The sequence below is a fragment of the Filicampus tigris genome, chromosome 5 (genome assembly GCF_054856515.1).
Source record: "Filicampus tigris isolate MCC_2025a chromosome 5, RoL_Ftig_1.0, whole genome shotgun sequence".
NCBI lineage: Eukaryota > Metazoa > Chordata > Actinopteri > Syngnathiformes > Syngnathidae > Filicampus > Filicampus tigris.
In genome coordinates, this window is record NC_141221.1 from 2,371,518 (window position 1) to 2,390,985 (window position 19,468).

The 19,468-nt window shown below is 41.1% G+C and overlaps 2 protein-coding genes across 4 annotated transcripts in view; both read left to right on the forward strand.

The window, feature by feature from the left end:
* The first annotated feature begins 1,735 nt into the window (after positions 1–1,735).
* trafd1 (TRAF-type zinc finger domain containing 1) lies at positions 1,736–9,460 on the forward strand. Its single transcript, XM_086031882.1, has 12 exons — positions 1,736–2,196; positions 2,444–2,492; positions 2,578–2,713; positions 2,867–2,920; positions 3,625–4,057; positions 5,497–5,763; positions 5,848–5,912; positions 6,832–7,083; positions 7,282–7,414; positions 7,720–7,936; positions 8,414–8,471; positions 8,717–9,460. The coding sequence occupies exons 2-12, from the start codon at positions 2,458–2,460 to the stop codon at positions 8,753–8,755; spliced, it is 1,689 nt and encodes a 562-aa protein (XP_085888008.1). The 5' UTR covers positions 1,736–2,196; positions 2,444–2,457; the 3' UTR covers positions 8,756–9,460.
* Positions 9,461–11,256: 1,796 nt separating this feature from the next.
* The window catches only part of smtnb (smoothelin b), a 48,147-nt gene continuing 39,935 nt past the window's right edge, over positions 11,257–19,468 (forward strand). For all 3 annotated transcript variants that reach the window (XM_086031150.1, XM_086031152.1, XM_086031151.1), the window contains exon 1: positions 11,257–11,639. In XM_086031150.1, coding sequence (XP_085887276.1) covers positions 11,580–11,639 — 60 coding nt within the window. In that variant the 5' untranslated portion in view covers positions 11,257–11,579. The remainder of the gene's footprint in view (positions 11,640–19,468) is intronic.

Consider the following 19,468-nt stretch of genomic DNA (forward strand, 5'->3'; position numbering starts at 1 on the left):
ATGCCACAATAATATTTAAACGGTGGTTATTTTGCCACGACCGGCAACCCACCACCAAGTGGTTTACCATGAATTGCGTAGGACCTACGAGAGATGGGCATTTTGCGAAAAAGTTGCGGTCCCTTTATAGCCTTCCGCCTACACCTGTACCTATTGTTTTGTTTTGTTATTTGATCTATGTTTACAATTTATTGAAGCCATTCAGGAGTTGTAAACGAGCTGTTTTGTTCCACGTATTTATTGAAGAATTTAACAGTTTGTGCAGTTGAACAATTTCGATGTATGATTCGGGCCCGACAAAATAGTTAAACCTATCAAAAATAATTGTTAAAGTGGTCAACCCAAACATTTTTTTCCAAAATATCTTCTATGTAGGCCCACTTGTTGAAATACAGCATTCTGATTAATATTGCATTTTAAGTTCAGCAGCAAAATGCACCCACTTTTAGTCATGTCAAGTGTTTGTGGAATATGAGGAATCCACCGTTTTTAGCTAGCTCAGGAGGCGGCCATTTTGTCACCTGAGTCGACTGAAAATGACATCACAACTGCTCAGGTAACAACCAATCGTGGCTCAACTTAAGAAAACAGGTGAGTCGTGATTGCACAGCTTCAGAAAACAGGTGAGCCGTGATTGGTTGTTATGTGAGCCCTGAGCAACTTCGATGTCATCTTCAGTTGACAGAAGTGACAAAATGGCCGCCCCTTGAGCTAGCTAAAAACGGGCGGATTTCTCATATTACACAAACACAATCTTAATCAGTATGCCGTGTTTACACTAGTGAGCCTTCATAGAACATATTTTGAAAAAAATATGTATGGGCTGACTTCTCTTTAAGGTAAGGTTATAATGGTGGGATTGAGAATTCAGTAAAGATCAAGAGAGATATTAGAGGTTAACCAATAAAAAATTGTCAAAAAGTTACGGTAAGGTTAGGAAACAGAAAGTTACTGGACTGACACCCTAACGGCCACAGCTGTAATCGGGAAACAATTTAATGTGGAAGCCAGTAGAATCGTAACATGGTAGCATACACACTAAAATAACCACCACCACTTTAATCGGGGTAAAATAGAAAATTGGGCAAAACAGAGAGTCACGTGGCTCAGGTTCAGAAAACAGGTTAGCCATGATTGGTCGTTACCTGAGCCCTGAGCAACTGTGATGTCATTTTCAGTCGAGAGAAAGTGGCAAAATGGCCGCCCGCCTGAGAAGGAAAAGGGGTGGATTTTACTGCTTAATTCATATTCCACAAATGCAGTATTAATTAGAATGCCATGTTTTCTAGTGGATCTGTATAGGTCTAAACATTTTAAGGTGTATAGTTAGTTAGCATACACCTGTCGCGTAAAACCGCTTGTTTGTAGCCGCTCCTTTTTTCATCTCCATTTTCACGTTAGCGCAGAGGAGATCTGCAAGTTGGGTATTTCAAGTAGTCCCATTACTTATTGAATGTATAAAGAATATAAACAAATGAAGTTTAATTGACCAATCAAAGTACCCATTACTTTTAAAGAATAAACAAATGAAGTTTAACTGACCATATCATACTGATATCAAATGACAGTGTCAGTGTTGACTATAAAGGTTAACATTTGGGCAACAATATATTAAATTGACAATATAAAATGAATTTAAGTTAGAATGAATAATTGTCCATCTAAGTAGTTTTCTTTACAGATTAAAAATGTGAGGTAGGAGGTAGCATTCTGCATTCTCATTTAGTCATACGTGGACCGCCTGTGAGGCAAGACTCTGGGCACACTCGTCAACTTGTATTTACATAGCAAAGAAGAAATTGGATGATCGTGCTTGAGTTTCTAGCTAGTAGCCTGCGTCTGTGAAATTCTCGTTTGTTCTACTGTTATTTCGAAGGCAATTATCCGTCATGATTATTTTAAGAAGGACTGTCACGTCACTTCTTATACTTGTTCCGGTTGACAGAAATCTGATAATGCGATAGCTTCTTGGGTACGATAGCCAGGCTAGTTTTCTAGCAGCAAGTTAGTTAGCATTAGCTCAGGCAAAGCTACACTAAGGACGGTTGCTAAGCTACATAGCCGGGCTGCAGGCGTCACTTGGAACGCCATTTATATTTTATCTGTGGTTAAAACACTCCCGCCGGCATAAGGTGAAGATGCTTGTTGTTCCTCGTTACTGAAGACCGCCTCTGTCTGCTAACGTTAGCTAGCCGGGTAAGCAAAAGTGAAAGAACTGTCAGCCACTGTCATTTTCTTAAAAAAAAAAAAAAATACATGCCTGTCGTTTAGTATTCAGTTCTGATTATTCAATGGACTGTATACAATAATAGTGAACTAGGATTTCCAAGCTACTGTTCAATTATTGACCGTCTTTTTATTGCATTCTTTTGGTTCAAATGTTTTTGTTTTAATTACTCTCAAAGTAAAGGCCCTTTGTAAATACTGTTGTATTTAAATGCAGGCTTCAGTAAGACCATGGCAGATGAAAATACTCAGTTCTGCGGCAACTGGTAAGTGTACAAGTCATGTCAATCAAGAATTCACATTTCACGGTGAATAATGTTTCATTGTTAATTTCGACTTTTTATTTTGTAGCAAACATGACATTCCAGAAGCAAATTTCACTACCCATGAGATCCACTGTCGAAGAAACATCGCACTTTGTGATGTGTGCCAGGAGCCGGTGCCACACTCAGATCTGCAGGAGCACAAGCAACAGGAGCATAGCCAGGTATTACATTTCAAGAAGCCTGCGTGTGTAGGCAACATTATATATCATGCTTGAGTGCTGCAATCTTTTTTCTCTTGTCAAACGCAAATGGATAATGTAATAACTCTGAATAATCATCCATTCTGAGTCATTAATACTCTCCTTTTATTACAGATTACATGCAAGTGTGGACTCAAGATAAATAAGAATCAAATTGAAGTTCACCAGGTATTTATTTCTGTTTTATTCAAATTTAGCCCAAATGTGTTTGAACAGTGAAAGCTTTTATGTCTGTTTGTTTATTTATGCATTACACCAATTCATTCAAAATTATGATTAAAACGGCTGGATTTGCCGCTTAACTCTTATTCCACAGACGTAATATTAATCAGGATACCGTGTTTAGATTTGTGGGCCTGCATAGAAAATATTATTGTCAAGATCATTTTTGGGTTGACTTTTGCTTTAAGTGTGAGCTTGACATTGGACAGTAATGCATGACCCTCATGCTCAACGTGTGAGTGTTGACAGCTCTGGTCAAAACAATTTATGGGAGAAAGTCTGAATTTTGTGATGCCAAAGGACTCCTGACTTCAGGCACTCAGGGATGCAAAGCAATTTTTTCAACTATTGAAAAAGAATACCGGTAGTTAAAGTAACAGTATATCATTTTGCCCCTGAGATGTAGGTAGTCTACATAAATGGCTGTGATTCCTAAATCGTAAATGCCTTACTTTTTTGAAACCTCTTAAATTAAAGCTGAAAATGTACACTGTGAGTCCCATCTCGGTGGTCTAATTTCAAACACTGTGTGGGTGTATGTGTGCGTACGTAAAGGCAAAATTATGAGAGCCCTCACAATCCACATACGTACTTGTGACCCTAACTATAAATTCAGTAATCATTCATTTTCACAACCTTTCCTCCTGCAGAACTCGGACTGTTCTCAGAGACTGGTGGCATGCCAGTACTGTGAACTGGAGATTGCTTTCAGTCAAGCCAGCGAGCATGAGGATTACTGTGGAGCACGCACTGAGCCCTGCCCACAGTGCAAGTGCAATGTCATGTTGAGGGAGAAATCCTTGCATCCAATGTTATGTGGTAGTCCCACACTCCTCCAAGAGAGGAACAACAGCTACTCCAGTCGCAACCCGGCAGACCTGCAGCCTCCGGGGGCCTGGTTTGAAGGCCACTCCATCCGAAACCCCCTAAGAACCGAAGAGCGAGGCCCCAAGGAAAACAACCTGAGTGCTGCAAAACATCAGGCCTTTCCCCGCACTTTTGAGTCCACGTTTTATAACGCTTCAAGACAAGTCAGCGGAGACTGGAAAAATATTGCCCCGAGGAATATGACATCCAGCCGATGTGAGTTGATTCTTCTCTATAGCCTAAAGTTATCCAAGTATAAACTGATTTACAGTGAACCCCTCAAGTCATTCATCACAGACCTACACTCATCAGGTGGAAATTGGCGCTGCTAAAAATTATATACACACTATATATTTTTAGTTTTATCCCCTCACACATTAGGTACCCCATATTATTAGGCACAACAACAATGAACGGGTCTATTTTAAAATAGTTTCATACATAAGGCACTCCGGGTTATAAAATGCATTATTTTTGCAGAGCATTGTATGTTAAATAGTTTATTCAAATTGTATCATATGTTTATTATTTTGTTTGAAGTGACTTGACTAGTCCTGAGTTATGTTAACTTTCCGTGTTCAAAAACTAACCAGGAACCAGAACCCGTTTAAGTCCTTCGTGATTGAAACAAAGTTAATCACTTGTCCCTTGTCATACAGAAGCCCAACATCACACACATTTCCTTAAAGGCTCTGATACACCAAAACGACGTTCACCAACAGTGACAGACGCTTACCCCCTGTGGCGTCCGGCCGGCTGTCGGCACGTCACGCTGGCAACGCACACCGCAATGACAGACAGCGACGCTGACCACTTTCTGCGCATGCATAAGATGTAATACCCATCCATACCATCGGCGGCGGTAGTCACCATTTCTCATGGTTAGAAAACTCCAACCGGAACGATGTTGGCCAGGGGCTGATTATAACAACGTTAAACAATGCGTTCGACTCTATTCTTTGCTCACGATGAACTCCCACGCAAAGTAAACCATCACGTTCTTGACGCGGTATTGTGAAACACTTACATTGTCAACCCTCGCTCTTGTACTTGTAAGAGGATTAAGGCAGCGGAGGCGTGCTCACTGTTTTTCCGCCTTTGTCACTTCACGTTGGTGCTCCGCGCGCTGATTTGCTAGCTAACGGCCAATCAGAGTGACCAAATGTCACGACTGGCGACGCCGATTCAACAAACGTAAACGCCCCCAAGACGCTTACAGACGCTTTAACGACTTCCGACGTTGGTTTGGTGTATCAGGCCCTTAGAGTGCATGCATAAAGTATTCACATCACAGCACTTAACCCTTTCCACATTTTGTCATGATGCAGCCTTTTTTTTTTTTTTTTTAAATCAATTATTTGAGTAGGAAAAAATTAATTTAATTCATTTTGAATTAAGGCTGTAATATTCCAAAATGTGGAAAAGGTGAAACGATGTCAATACTTTCCCATTGCTCGTTGTCTGTCTTCCAGGCCAGATGTTAAAGCTGGACCCGTATCTTACAAAACATCCATTCTTTTATCAGTCAAAACTAATACAATTCTTTCAATCTTTGCATTTCTGCCATGGTACCAAATACAACAAAGGAGAACAAAAAAAAAAAAATCCGTCCTCTTCTGAACATTGTTCAATGAACTGTTGTGTTTTGTTGGTAGTATCTGAACAGAGCGACATCCTGAGTCGCGGCAGTGCATGGCCACTTCAAGACGAGGATTCATCAGGCCTCGACTACATGCTGGCCCTCAGCCTGCAGACAGACGGCGAGTCCATGGCTGGTGCTGGAGAGGCCAGTCTGTGGAGTGACATCTGGGACCACACAAAGACGTCCAATAGCTCCGTCGGCTGTCAACTTCCCACATCCAACAACAACTACCCAAACTTCCCCTCTCGCACAAGTGCCCTTCTCGACCGTGATCAAACAGGTACTTAAAAGAATACCGTCCACGTCCTTTCTTTCTCACAGTGGGTGGTCTGCATTTAACAGGAATGTAAATGATTTCTTTCAGACATCATGCTTCCCTGTGAGTTTTGCGAAGAGCTGTTTCCTGAAGAGGACCTCATTTTGCATCAGGTTTGGTGTCATTAGTGTAACACGAACCGCAATCCTCACACAGGTTAGAAAGCGAACTAATATTTAACAATGGTACGATGGCGCAGTAGAGACATTACGAGAGAAATGTCGACTTCCTTCAACGCCACGAGTTCTTTGGTATTGTCTATTGCTTGTGTATCATTTAATATATTGTAACTAATTACATTATCTTGTCAGCGGCACAGATTTGCGACTGTTTATCTCTTTAAAGGGGAAGACCACTTAAAAATGTTCTTAACACGTTCTGTGCGTCCCCACTAGTCTAAACACAGCATTCTTATTAACACTGCATTTGTGGAATATGAGTTAAGCAGCAAAATCCACCCGTTTTTACCCATCTTAGAGGGCGGCCATTATGCCACATGCTTGACTGATCACAGTTGCTCAGAGCTCAGGTAATGACCAACCACGGCTCACAAGTTTTTTTGTTTTTTTTTTAAATTCATATTCCACAAACCCAATATTAATCGCAGTGATATGTTTAGACTAGTGGAGGCACATATACCTGACTTCCACTTTAAGCGGGGTACACGCGTTCCGATTTTTAACGCGAGAATCTCTACACATGACATCCAGGCCACTTCCCAATTGGCTGCTGTTCGGTTTCATGTCACAGCCAAGGAGCCCATGGCTCACACACACACACACAAGGATTTGAGATTGCAAATATTATACAGTATATAACAGGTTGAACATTTACGATTGTCAGCCCTGACCAATTTGTGAAAATATCAGGGAGGGAAAATCACTCTTAACACCCCACACAGGATAAACGCTCAGGATAATCTTTGAGAGATATCCGCCAATGATTTTATCCGAAAAGAGGAAAAATGCTCAAATAAGGCCCGATCATGACTGTGGTATGTATACCCCGCTTTACTTGTCTGTTGTCTTTCAGACTGGCTGCAGCCCCGCGTCCGCATTTGCGTCCTTCAGCAAGCAGCCGCCGTCCCCCCCTAAAGAGGCCAGGAATGCTGCCGGAATGATGCGCAGCCTCCCCAACACATTGGCCTCCAACATCCCCACCTTCCAAGGATCCGTCTCGCCAGCTTCCTACAGTCCACCAGCCAGCCCACTAGAGGGCGACGTAGTGATTCCATGTGAATTCTGTGGCGTTGCGCTGGAGGAGGCTGTGGTCTTTCATCATCAGGTATGTCACTCCTCCGGTTGGTTAGACAACTCCAGATGATCGGCTTCCTGTCTGATACATAGTGAAAAATGCCACTGTCCTATTTTTACATCAGCTTCATATCTTTTGTAGATTGTAAAGATCATTTTGGAACATGTTTATGAATAACAACAATAGTGTAACTGTGCATTATTTCTGTGCATGTCTTTTCCCATGCAGGACAAATGTGACATGCGTCCTCAGACCGCCTTTCCTCTTAACAATATAACAAAAGCATCTTTCAAAAAAACTCCTACCAAGGACGCGTTTGGACGAACTTCCCCAGATTTTCACAGGAGAATAAAGCACCAAGGTAGTGTACTGATGTTACGGCAGTATTCAATCGGGATGTGGATGGTTTGGGAATGGACAGAAACAGTTGCTGCATGGGGGAAGGATTCAAATTGCATACCATCAAATGTGTTTCACTTAATTCTGTATGAAACACTGATGCAGTGTTACCATAAATGTTATAAAAGATTTGTATGATTCTAATACCTGGAAACTGGATGGATGTATTAATGGATATGTATGTAGATGGAGAGATGTTTGTTTCGCATACAGATGATTTCTTGGTTGGTTGATTGATTGATTGAGAGATGTTTGTTTGGCATACAGGTGACTTCTTAGATGAAAATCTTGGAGTGGACGGAGACGCTCCGCCAGGACAAAACCAAAGGGATTGGCAGAGAGGTTACATCGGGCGGCCGAGTCAGCGAAAAACATCCAACTGTGAGGTTTCAGCACAGAACAGAGCTCAACATGGCAGAGAATCGGAAGGGGCGCTGTCATCTTTTTTGGACTCTGACAAGCCAGCCTCTGACTATCTAAAGGGGTACGTCCGCAAGAAACGTAATAATCAGAGATGGGCACTTTACCCTATTTTGCCGTCCGTCCTCCGTCCGTGACCTGGACACCCTTCCGTCATCATCCGTCCGCCCTTATTTATAAAATAATTGTCCTCCGTCCTCATCCTTCTAAAGCGCTTCCGTCCTTACATTTCAACTGTGCGAATAAAAGCGACTCTGTGGTATCGCAGAAGAGAACAGTGGTCTTCCTTTTAAAAAGAACTCAACACATCACCTCAGTTGTCACTTGGCCCGGTTAGGGACGATTACAGGGACGGACGGAAACCCACTTGCTTTGTACTCCCTTTAAAAAAAAAAAAAAAAAAAAACCTCTCGGCCTTTGGGGAGGGACGGACGGAACGGAATGCCCATCTCTCATAAAGATAAATATAGCTATCTGAAGTGTTTGTGCTTATACACAATATGTGAGAAGTGACTTCATGTTTTGCATGTGTGCCAATCAGACTACACTCAACAGAGAACAAAGAGGGGAGAGGAAACAGAAGGAATGTGTTAACTAAGGTACAGTTCAAATTTAAGCTCCATCAATTCCCTTTGTTTTTAGCAAAATACTGTTGCGTGTGCCATGCGGAACAAGCTAATGAAAAACATGCAACCAGACATTTCACATTATAAGCTGTCTGTTCAATGGGAGACAAACAGTGTTTAAATTCTTTTGAAGGGTGGATTTCTCCCCTTAAGAGGCTACACAATTGTGTTTGGCACTCATTTTAGGTTTTTTTTATTGACCTTTCTCCCATTCACAGCTCCCTAAGAAGCAGAATGAAGACCAGCAGGAGGAATGAGAGCTGCGACGTGGCGAGAAAGATGCTTATTCGCTCTCTGCTTTTTGTTTCTGTCCATGTTTAAAAATCTTAAATATATCTGATAAGTGCCTGTGTCAGCAGCAACACCACATTACATTTAACAATTCAAGGTGATTTGATTTTGCTATGAATATTATACCTTTCTCTCAGCTGATACTAAAATTGTTTTATTCGTTGTAAGCCTTTTTATTCACCATCCCTAATTTGAATATTTCTCCATGTAACGTTCATACACTCTTCAACTAGTGTGTTTTTATACTGTTGAATATTCGTTAGTATTTTAGCTAATAGTTGATGGATTTCATCGTATTCTTAGTGTCACGTTTCGATTACTTTTTCAGTTGTCTCCTGTTCGGTCTTCATGTCATGTTCAGCCAAACAAATGATTGAAACATTTAAAAATAAGGTTTTATATCAAAGAAATGCAATTACAGTATTCTGTGTATTCATGTGCCACAAATGTCTGAAGATCTGCAGAAAATCGTTTGTTAATGGGGATGATTAATTATAATGTGTGAGTATTATTCATACCAGAGAGGGGTGAGTGAATGGTGAAATCTCCTGGTTTGGTGTTTGTTCATGCATGTTGATGGTCATTCTCTCTGTACTGCAACCATGTCAATGCTCTCAACTCTGTGACTCTCTTTGGGTGTTTTGTAATGTCAATAAATGTTCACGGCTTCAGTTTGCATTCTGTTTTATTTCCAAATATCGGCTGTATGCCGACTCAGTCAGTTGCGTTGGGGAAGAAACAAAAAAAATTGGGGAATAGGAGAAGGATGACAATTACTGCAAAAACGCAATTCACTAGAAAAATGCAGAATGGATTCTGTATCAGACCTGAGACATAATACAGTTGTTGTTATCCTTTCGGCTTTCCCCCTCAGGGGTCGCCACAGCGAATCAAGTGCACGCTCGATTCGCATCAATGATTTGGCAAAGCATTTTACGCCGGATGCCCTTCCTGACGCAACCCTATTAGCAGGGCACACACACAGACCCCCCCTGGCGGCACGGTGGTCGACTGGTTAGCACGTCCGCCTCACAGTTCAGAGGTCGCGGGTTCGATCCCGGCTCCGGCCTCCCTGTGTGGAGTTTGCATGTTCTCCCCGTGCCTGCGTGGGTTTTCTCCGGGCACTCCGGTTTCCTCCCACATTCCAAAAACATGCATGGTAAGTTGATTGGATACTCTAAATTGGCCCTAGGTGTGATTGTGAGTGCGGATGTTTGTCTCTGTGTGCCCTGCGATTGGCTGGCAACCAGTTCAGGATGTCCCCCGCCTACTGCCCAAAGACAGCTGGGATAGGCTCCAGCACGCCCCGCGACCCTTGTGAGGAGAAGCGGTACAGATAATGGATGGATGGATGGACACACAGACCCCATCACAGAGCGGGAAACGATCCCACGCTGCCAGCACACAACTCGGGCGCGTCTAGAGACATAATACAGTATGTGCATAATTGTCTGGTTTTTTTTTTTTTGGTCATTGCACAATGCAACATTTCAAGTCCCAAACACCTAGTTCTCATAACCACATTTGTAACACAATTTCAAAATATTCACTACTAATATGCTTAAAAATAGATAGCCATAAATTCAACGTATGAACTAGTCGTAAGTATTCAGTACTGTTTACATTCCAACAAAAATATTATTTAGAGTTGGTCTGCTGTTCACATGCACTATTTTGTGAATACAGAGGGTTTGATGTATAGCCTCCATTGTGGGCCAAAAGTAGATACGCTATCAAAGAAGAATGGAAACTAAGAGTATGAAAAGTAGGATCTTTGAGTTTGCAGTGTGTCACGTTATTCCGAAAAGGTTTGAGAAACGTTGCAGAGTTGAAGGAGGACAGTTTGAGCCTTTATAAGATGATACAGTTTTGAAGTTAATTAATGCACCATAATTGAAATAAACAGAGATGGCAGAAGTACTCACATTCAGTTAGGTAGAAGAACAGATATTTAAAGTGGGAAAAAAATCTCAAAGTTTTTTTTTTTTTCTAATCAAAGCTAGATCTCGCCCCACAACAACACACCTGACTCAAATGATGAGGACCGTTTCAGATTAGTACCGAACATACTGATGAGCTGATCATTTGAATCAGGTGTGTTGTAGTAGGGAGGGATCCAAAACAGGCAGGATATGGCTGTCGAGGAACCGGAGTTCCCTACCCCATAGTGGAAGAAAGGCACGCATGAAATCACTTAGTTGTTCTCGGGCTCTGTGGATTAATGAGACAAATAGTGTACTACTACTAGTACTGTATATGGACAATTCAGCGCACTAATATGATATCGGATAAAGGCTCAACCGACAATGTAAGGTAACTCGTTTGAAGTTAGTTTTGTTTCGCACGGTTGTACCGATACACACAGTGGTGCGCTTTAAATACGCGCCTGGAGCAGCAGCCTGTCCCACGAGGGGGGCGGGGCTTACACCGTCCACTCTCATTGTGCAGTTCAAAAAGCGACCAACGTTTCCCGGTGAGTGAGCGTGTGGCCACTGGCGCGGCGGCTTCCGACTCTCACACACGACGCTGACCTGCAAAATGCTCTCTACTTGAAAAGCTCCCGTTTGTATTTATTTGTGTTTTTACTTTTAAAGCATCCTTTTTAAAGCAGACTTTTAAAGAAAAGAGAGAGACAAAAAAAAAAAAGAGAGAAAAGACACTTGATTTAGTCTGCTAGCAAAGTCGAGCAGGTGGAACGTCGTCGTCGTCGCCGGGAGTCAAGAAGTCTCACCGCAGTCTGACTGAAGCCGGAGAGTGTTGCTTGTCACCTGAGTGTGATAACGAGACAACATGTCCAAAATGTCCCAGGAAAGTTACGATGCCCTGGACGAGTCCTCCCTCCGAGCTTTGGTGAGTAACACACGAGGTGTCGGATATTCTCTCAGTGCCAATGAACGTGGATGCCCTTGTTGAGCACAGCTCTCGAAGCTCACTGCCACCTCACTTGGAGACGTTGTTGTGTTTTGAGACAAACTTTGAACTTGTACTGTATTAGAAAAAGACAGTAATGTCAGGCCAAACAAAAAGTGGATTAATGGTTCTGTACATTGATCCGCCATCTAGTGGAAGAGCATTTAACAAAGATGCATTCTTTGTAGTAAATAAATAGTTTTGGACCATTTAACTAAGTTTAATAAGATGATTCACTGTGGCAGACCTGATGAAATCTCAAGTCAGTGTCACGGCACACTGGTGGTGACTTTTGTGTTACAAATTCCACTAAACTTCCCATTGTGCGTCGTTTTATTTGTTTACATGCTGTCAAGTATAAACTTCATTGTGAAGAGTATATTGGAAGTGAGCCAGTGCAACAATGTGTTCATTGTTTGCCCACATTCAGATAAAATCATTCCAGTCACTCACCAACGTCAACCAAGAATCAACAAAAGAGATTTTTGATTGTTAGTTTATTAATATTGTTTTAACATTATTATTATTATTATTATTATTATTATTATTATGTCCACTACATTTACACAGTGTCTTTTGCGTGTAGTTTTGATGCACCCTAAATGGGTGATTAATGTTTGTAAAATGTCAATCAGTCCATTTTCTGTAGCGCGTATCTTTTATTAAGGTTGTGAGTGAACTGGAGCCTCTCTGCTGATTTTGGCCGAGACATGTGCTACAACCTGGACTGGTAGCCAGTCAATTGCAGGGCACATATAGACAACCAACTATGAACAATTTTGAGTCTTGAGTTTCCCTCATACCATATGCATGTATTTGGAATGTGCCGTACGCCTAGAAAACCCACACAAGAACACGCAACCTCCACACAGGGAGACTGTAGCCAAGATTCAACCCCAAACCTCAGGACAGTGAGGCAGACATGCTAACCACTAGGCACTATGATGCATTTGTAAAATGTCTTCATGTATTTGGTCGAGAATAGGAGTAGTCACACATATTAGTCACGTGAAATCGAGGCATGTCTGCATTCTTAAAATTGCGCCTTGTATGCAATGATTGAGTAATCCCATGCTGATTAATCAGTGCAAGAACAGGAAGTTCTTTGCTGTTGTGTGACTTCATACTTTTTCTGCTCACACATGATGTCACTTATCAGTATTGATGAAGTGTCGTTGGGTGTGACCATGTCCTGCTTTATTGACGTTAGTCATATCTTCAATATAACCTTAAGCAGAAGTGAGTTGTTTTTTTTTTTGGTTTTTTTTCCTGAACGACACCTGGAGGACATGTTAGGTAGTTCCTATGCAGCTCGACTCATTTGCCGCCAACACACCTCATGTTGCTACGCAACATTTGCAAAGGAAGCATCTGAGAGCCAATCCACTTCCTTGAACCTTTTCATTTTCTAATACTAGCGACGACGCTCACCAACCACAACACCTTGACATACCTTCACTATATAATTAGATCCATTACACAAACTGTATTTAAGTTGCACCTTTACAAAGATTATAATGCTCACCTTTAATTGACACTGGCGGAGGTATTCACCTAACAATACAGTTGAATGCCCGAGGTTGAAACACAATCTGTTCCAGGATGATTGTCGACCTGTGAATTGTTTAGATTTTGCCTTAGGACCTAATGGACGTATCACAATGATCTGCTCCACGGTCAAACTCTCACCCTCATAAATCCTTTATTAACTATTGAGGCGTACTTTTGTCAAGTAACATTTATGACTGCCAAACACCTGTGAAAAGAATTTAACTGCTTTTTTTTTTTTATACTCAACTTTATTTATCGAGAATTTAGGAAACAGCCATCGCATACAAAGTGCTGCGCATGGAGTAAAAATCAGCATATAAGAAAAATGGCATTTAAAACAATACATTAATAACAGAAACCAGTGGTGTCGGGAGTCCGTCATTGTCAGTCATATCAGTCGGCGTTATTTCAGGCCGGCCCAGCCCATCACTCAGTCATCGTCATTTTTAACGCGCTTCCTTCATCGCTAAATTACGTGTACGTACATTTTGTCACCTCTATTTTAGGACCACCTATAAACTGTTTTCAAGTGTGACTGCACACAATTTTATTCATCTAGATACATTTTAGACCACTTTACACAAAAAAAAAAATATCTTTCTTATAGGCTGGTTTTATGCTAAGATGAAGCATGAATAAACTTGAAAGGTGGTTTATTTTTGTCAATTACGGTTGTGAGGGATGTCAAGATCAATCAACAACTAATCTATTGTCAAATTAAATATTTTAATAATCGAGTAATCGTTCAGCGCCATTGTTTAACTTAAAATTACGGCCAAACAATTAATAGCATTTGCAATATAATCGCAATTTGATCAAATGTGATTTATTAATCACAAAAGCGCCGGTTGAAATGGTCACTAAGACGTCATCAGTGTAACTCAAGTCTGCTGCCGTATAGCTGCACGTACATTTTTGCGTTTTCTGTCCAGTGAGACCTTGAGTCGAGTATCCAACATGTTTGACCTGTTTCCCATGGCGAGGTTAAAAAAAACATAACAAAATGTGTGTGTTGTGTGGCTGCTGTCATGATCTGCGTGTGAGAGTGGGGAATTGTCTGTGTGTGCGCGAGTGCGCGGCTGATTTAAATATGAGTGTCTCTGCTAATAGACGACCTGTCATGTGAGCCACTAAGGCAGTCTGATGCGTGCATGTAAAATGTAAAGTATTAACGTCGATCGACGTGTCTCTGATTATAATTTTTTTTACTGCGCTGTGACACATCCTCCGGTCAAATGATTTGAAAATGGAAGCGCCTTGCTAAGTTATCATTTATTTTGAGGAAAAATACGTCCGAATGAGGCCATGTGATGCGTTATTTAACATTGACATTACTTCATTGTTGTTGAATGTTTGTTTGTTTTTATCCCTCAACAATGCCAAATAAACGTTTTTTGATGAATAAACAGTAATCCATGGGATAAAGGGTTTTGTAGTGCACTTTAATGCAAAGTAACATTTTATCCGATTAAGCGATGGAATAATTGATTCTCAAAAAATATTCCATAGTGACAGCCCTACAATTTACTCAGTACTTTGACTTGGAGTCTTCTTAGCATTTGCCACAACAATGCAACAAAATTCCACCAAGCAAGTGTGAAGTAATAACATATAAGTCGATGATGAATCACTCCAATTAAAGTTCTTGTCAAATTAACAGGCTTCTCGCAGTATGTCGTGATGGCTGCCGACCTTTGCGTTTGTACGGCTTCTCAAAATGTTGATGAGAGTCCGAATACTATGTGACGTCGTACTTTTGAGTTTTGAGGCTCCACTCTTTGGTATTGGGGTTGTTGTTTAGTCTAGCGTGTAACTCAACTGTATTGCTAAAATTACTCTCCCTCAAACATACTATTGACTTGCTTCCTTTATTATGTTACAAAATTGGATTAAAAAAATATAACGCTTAAAAATTACAACCAAATGAACATGTTTTTAGATGAATACCTCTCCAAACTATTATCCGTTTACAGGTGGAATTTCAGCTCAGCTGCATCTCATTATTTAGCGCTGTAGTATATAAAGGACGTGGTGCAGGTGTACCGATACTGTTGACAACCTAGGTTCAGTTGTGACTTTCTACTATCAAGAGAGAGCTGCGTGTGTGTGTGTTCAAAAAGACTTTGCTCTCACAAGCCTGCTTTCCCAAGAATGAGTTAAAAAAAAAAAAAAAAAAAAAAAAACTCACATTTTGATTTCTCTGCTTAGGTCTCACTAAATAAGACAAGAAAAGACTTGTTTACTCTGGAACAAAGAAAAAAAAAAAAGTTCTCTTGACCTTTCTATCGTGTTACTTTTCCAAACTGTAATCATCCTGCCAAATTGCTCATAAATCAGTGGAGGGACAATCTTTACCATATTTTTTCCCCCTTTTAGCGTAATAGCTGTAATCAAAGTCCTGAGCGCTTTGATCTGTCAATTTATGAGTTTATTTAAAAAGGCAAAGGCCAAATCTGTAGGAGTAATGAAGGATTAAGTTCTGTTTTCTCACCAGAGAATTTATCAGGAAGGATCTGGTTTATAGTCCCTGATGGTGCAGTGGTTCACTTGCCGGAGCTTCCGTAGAGGAATCGTGGGTTCAGTTCCCACTCAGAGAGTGCGCGAGTGTGAGTGGAAATGGCTGTCTGTCTATCTCTATATGTGCCCAGTGATTGACAGGCGATCAGACCATGGTGTCATCTGCTTTGATGAAGTCAGCGGGGATAAGCGATGTAGCAAATAAATAGGGATGGAAAAACGGACTTGGTCTATACATGATTCTAAAGAGAGCTTGGCATTCATGATGGGAGAAATCTTTTTTTTTTTTCTGAATCTTCTCTTATAGCCATGCAGAAGTTGTCTGTAAAAATGGCACAGAGTGAAAACAATGAAATTCAGTCAGAAGCGAGAATCCAGGAGTGAGTGAGGTCCTCAATCGTGTTCGGCTCCCTCACTCAAACGTGACCACCCGCTTGGGTCAGCGAGATCCCACATTCTCACTGAAACATGTTTGCGGTGACAGAAGAGTCCGCATTTTCCACTCTGCACAGCCCCCGTGGGACTGTTATCCAGTTTCGACACGGCTCACGCTACGTTCACATGACATTGGCATGGAACAACCGTACAGACGGCAGTGTGGCCAAAACGGTCCATGTTCACGAGGACCTGCAAAAAAATTTGCAAACCACCTATTTCGTTGTGGAAAAAAAAGACCCCCCCAGCCAGTAAATAAGTGTTTTTCAACTCCAATCGTTTGGATGTGATTCAGGGATTCTCGTTGAAGTTCTTTGCGGCGCAGCTATTAATGAGCGCACGCTTCCATCCTGTGTTGCACTTGATGAACTAAGCGGTCAGAAGGTCATATGGCGGCCTCTCCAAAGCCGCTAATCCCATCGCCACTCATCTATTCAGAGCACTGGTTGCCCTTTTATTTGCGCATCTAATCCCCTCCATGGCAACCAACATTTTTCTTTTTGCTCAGCCACACAATTATTTATAACAAAAAAAAAAAAAAAAAAAATAACCAGTTGGTGTCCCAGTTTGTGTGGCAGTTGCACAGCATGTGTGTGGTCATCCGTCTGGATGGCAGAATTAGAGCTGGCGCTTCAACTTAATCACCTGCTTAAGCTACTGTGTACTCGCCTACTTGAGCAATTTGAAATGGTTTCCGCCCCCCCTCTGAAAATAAAAATTGATGCCTATGCTAATGGCTTGAAAATGTTCCAAAAGAAAAAAGTAACTCCCCTCATGGAAACAGAGTTGTGGGCTGTCAAGCACATTCCACAGAAACAGGTGGCGCTGTAACCCGTTATGCAAGGTTCAGTCAGAAAGTGAGTTTTGCCTTCTTCACGTTAGTACTGGAAAGATTTTTTGTTTTGCTTTTTGGTGGTGGGGTTGGAACATACAATTATACAAACACAATTGTATGTTGGCAAAATATCCAAACGTACAGGGGAAAAAAAATAAATTGTAAATAAAACTAATTCTGCCTGGCTTCTAAGAAAATGTTTTGTGATTTTTGTTGCTTGGCGAGTGGAGACGATCAATAGCCCGTATGCTATGCGCTTTTTGAACTGTACTCCGCAGTAAGTCAAACCTGTAGGACGAGCAGGTGGTTGAGTGTGTGTGTGTGTGTGTGTGTGTGTGCGTGTGTGTGTGTGTGTGCGCGGCCTCTGGCAGCTGCTCCACTCTCCTTCTTATTAGCGCTTCAAACATGCCTTATGACACCGAAGGAATGAAGATTGACTTTCCTCTTCCTGCTTGTTATTAACGCAGTCATTTTGGATGAAACATGGCCGCCATAGGGGGTCTTTCTGTGTATGGCGCCTGCCCTGTTGATGTCCCACGCTGGATGTCTGGCACATTGGTTTGCAATTATTCCTACCAGTCGTGTGAGCGTCCCTTCTCCCTGGTGATCTCGAAGCATCCGTATGTTGAAGCTTTGCGCCGCGATCGGGCCTTTACTTTATGACCCTCTGGACTTTTGTGCTTTTCAGCGGCCACAGTGAGCGTGGAAGAATGAGTTTGCTTGTCAGCTCTCTGTAGTCCTCCCACCCCCAAGAGACGTGTTGAAAAATGTCAGCTTCATCAGCAGGGAGCAATAAATCAGCCAAATTGTGCCGTTTTATGTAACATGTCAGCAACATGGAAACAACAATAATAGACTTTATCATCGCTTCAATAAATTAGCCCGATTATACTCACTGATATTTTTACCCTGCTATGTTGTGTTCTGCACCAAAAATGTCCTTGAAGTCCCCCAAAAAATTTTTTTTTTAACTAACATGCCAAAGCAACATGTCACATCTAACCATCAAACAGACCATTTGTGGAAACAAGTTGTCTTCACTGCCGCAGTGACAGTCCACAACAAAAAGGTTTGACATCATCCTATCCAAATACACAGCACAGAGATAAAAAGTCAAAGTTTATTGGACTAAACAGGAAACCTCTTTTGGTGAATGTGACTATAAATGGGCATATTTAGTTGTCGTCCTATACGCCTCAAAGTTTATATTTGGTTTTAGGGCTTTAAGTTTATTGTACTGAAACAATGCAACCCCCGCGCCCCATCTATACTTAAGCAAATGTTTCCTCTCAGTCTGAGGTTGAATTAAAGTTCAGCTCGTTTTCCACCGTTCGAGAGAACATTTGTGTCATTCTCGAATGCTGCTTTGTTAATATGAGGTGCTGTGTTTTTATTATAACAGTATCATTGTTCCATAATGGAATAATGTGGCAGTTAAACACGTGCCTGAACCAAATAAATGTCCCAGAGATGGTTGTTAGTTGTGTTGGTGTGGTAATGTGATTACATTCTTACTGTAAGTGAATTACAGGTCTGCTGAACCACACACATTGCTGTTTTTCGTCTTGCAGTTCTGTCCTGCAATCCTTCCTCATACGTTGTGATGCACGTATCCTTAAAGGGAAGTCAACCCAAACATATATTTTTTTTCCAGAATATGTTCTATGCAGGCCCAATGGTTGAAACAAGGCAAATGATTATTATGAGTTAAGCAGCAAAATCCACCCGTTTTTAGCCACGTCAGGGGTGGTGGCCATTTTGGCACTTCAGTCGACTGCAAATGGCGTCACAGACCCTCTGGACTCAGATAATGACCAGTCTACAGAAATGACAAAATGGCCGCCCCCAAGAGATGACTCAAAACAGGTGTATTTCGTTGCTTAACTCATATTCCAGAAACGCAATATGAATCAGAATGCTCCGTTTCAACTAATGGGCCTCAATAGAACATATTCTTTAAAAATATATGTTTGGGTTGATCTCCACTTTAATTGACAATGGACAGCAAAATGTTTTTTTTCTTTGTTTTTCTTTTTTTGTTTGTTCTTTTCCTCTTAATGTGTTAATTTAATAGTGAGGAATTTCTGTCCCATAATCTCAGCAAGAGGTGTCAAAATGAATTGATTATCAAATAAATCGACTATTTTCGTAATCGAGTCTCGCTTGGGGCCATTAACTTTAAATTGTTCAAATCCTCTTAATTCAGACTTTCAACAGTAATTATTCTGATTTGTTTTTTTAAGTCCTTTATGAAAGCAGACTGTTTGTGTTTAATCAAAATAAGACATTTGCATGTTGCAAACAGATGCTTTTACTTTAGAAAATAATGACTGACTGAATTAGTTTTCAAAAAGGTTGGTGAGTACAGTACATCAATCCCTGTGTGATATTGCTTAATTGTTGTTGGGGTTTTTTTAATCAACAAACAATA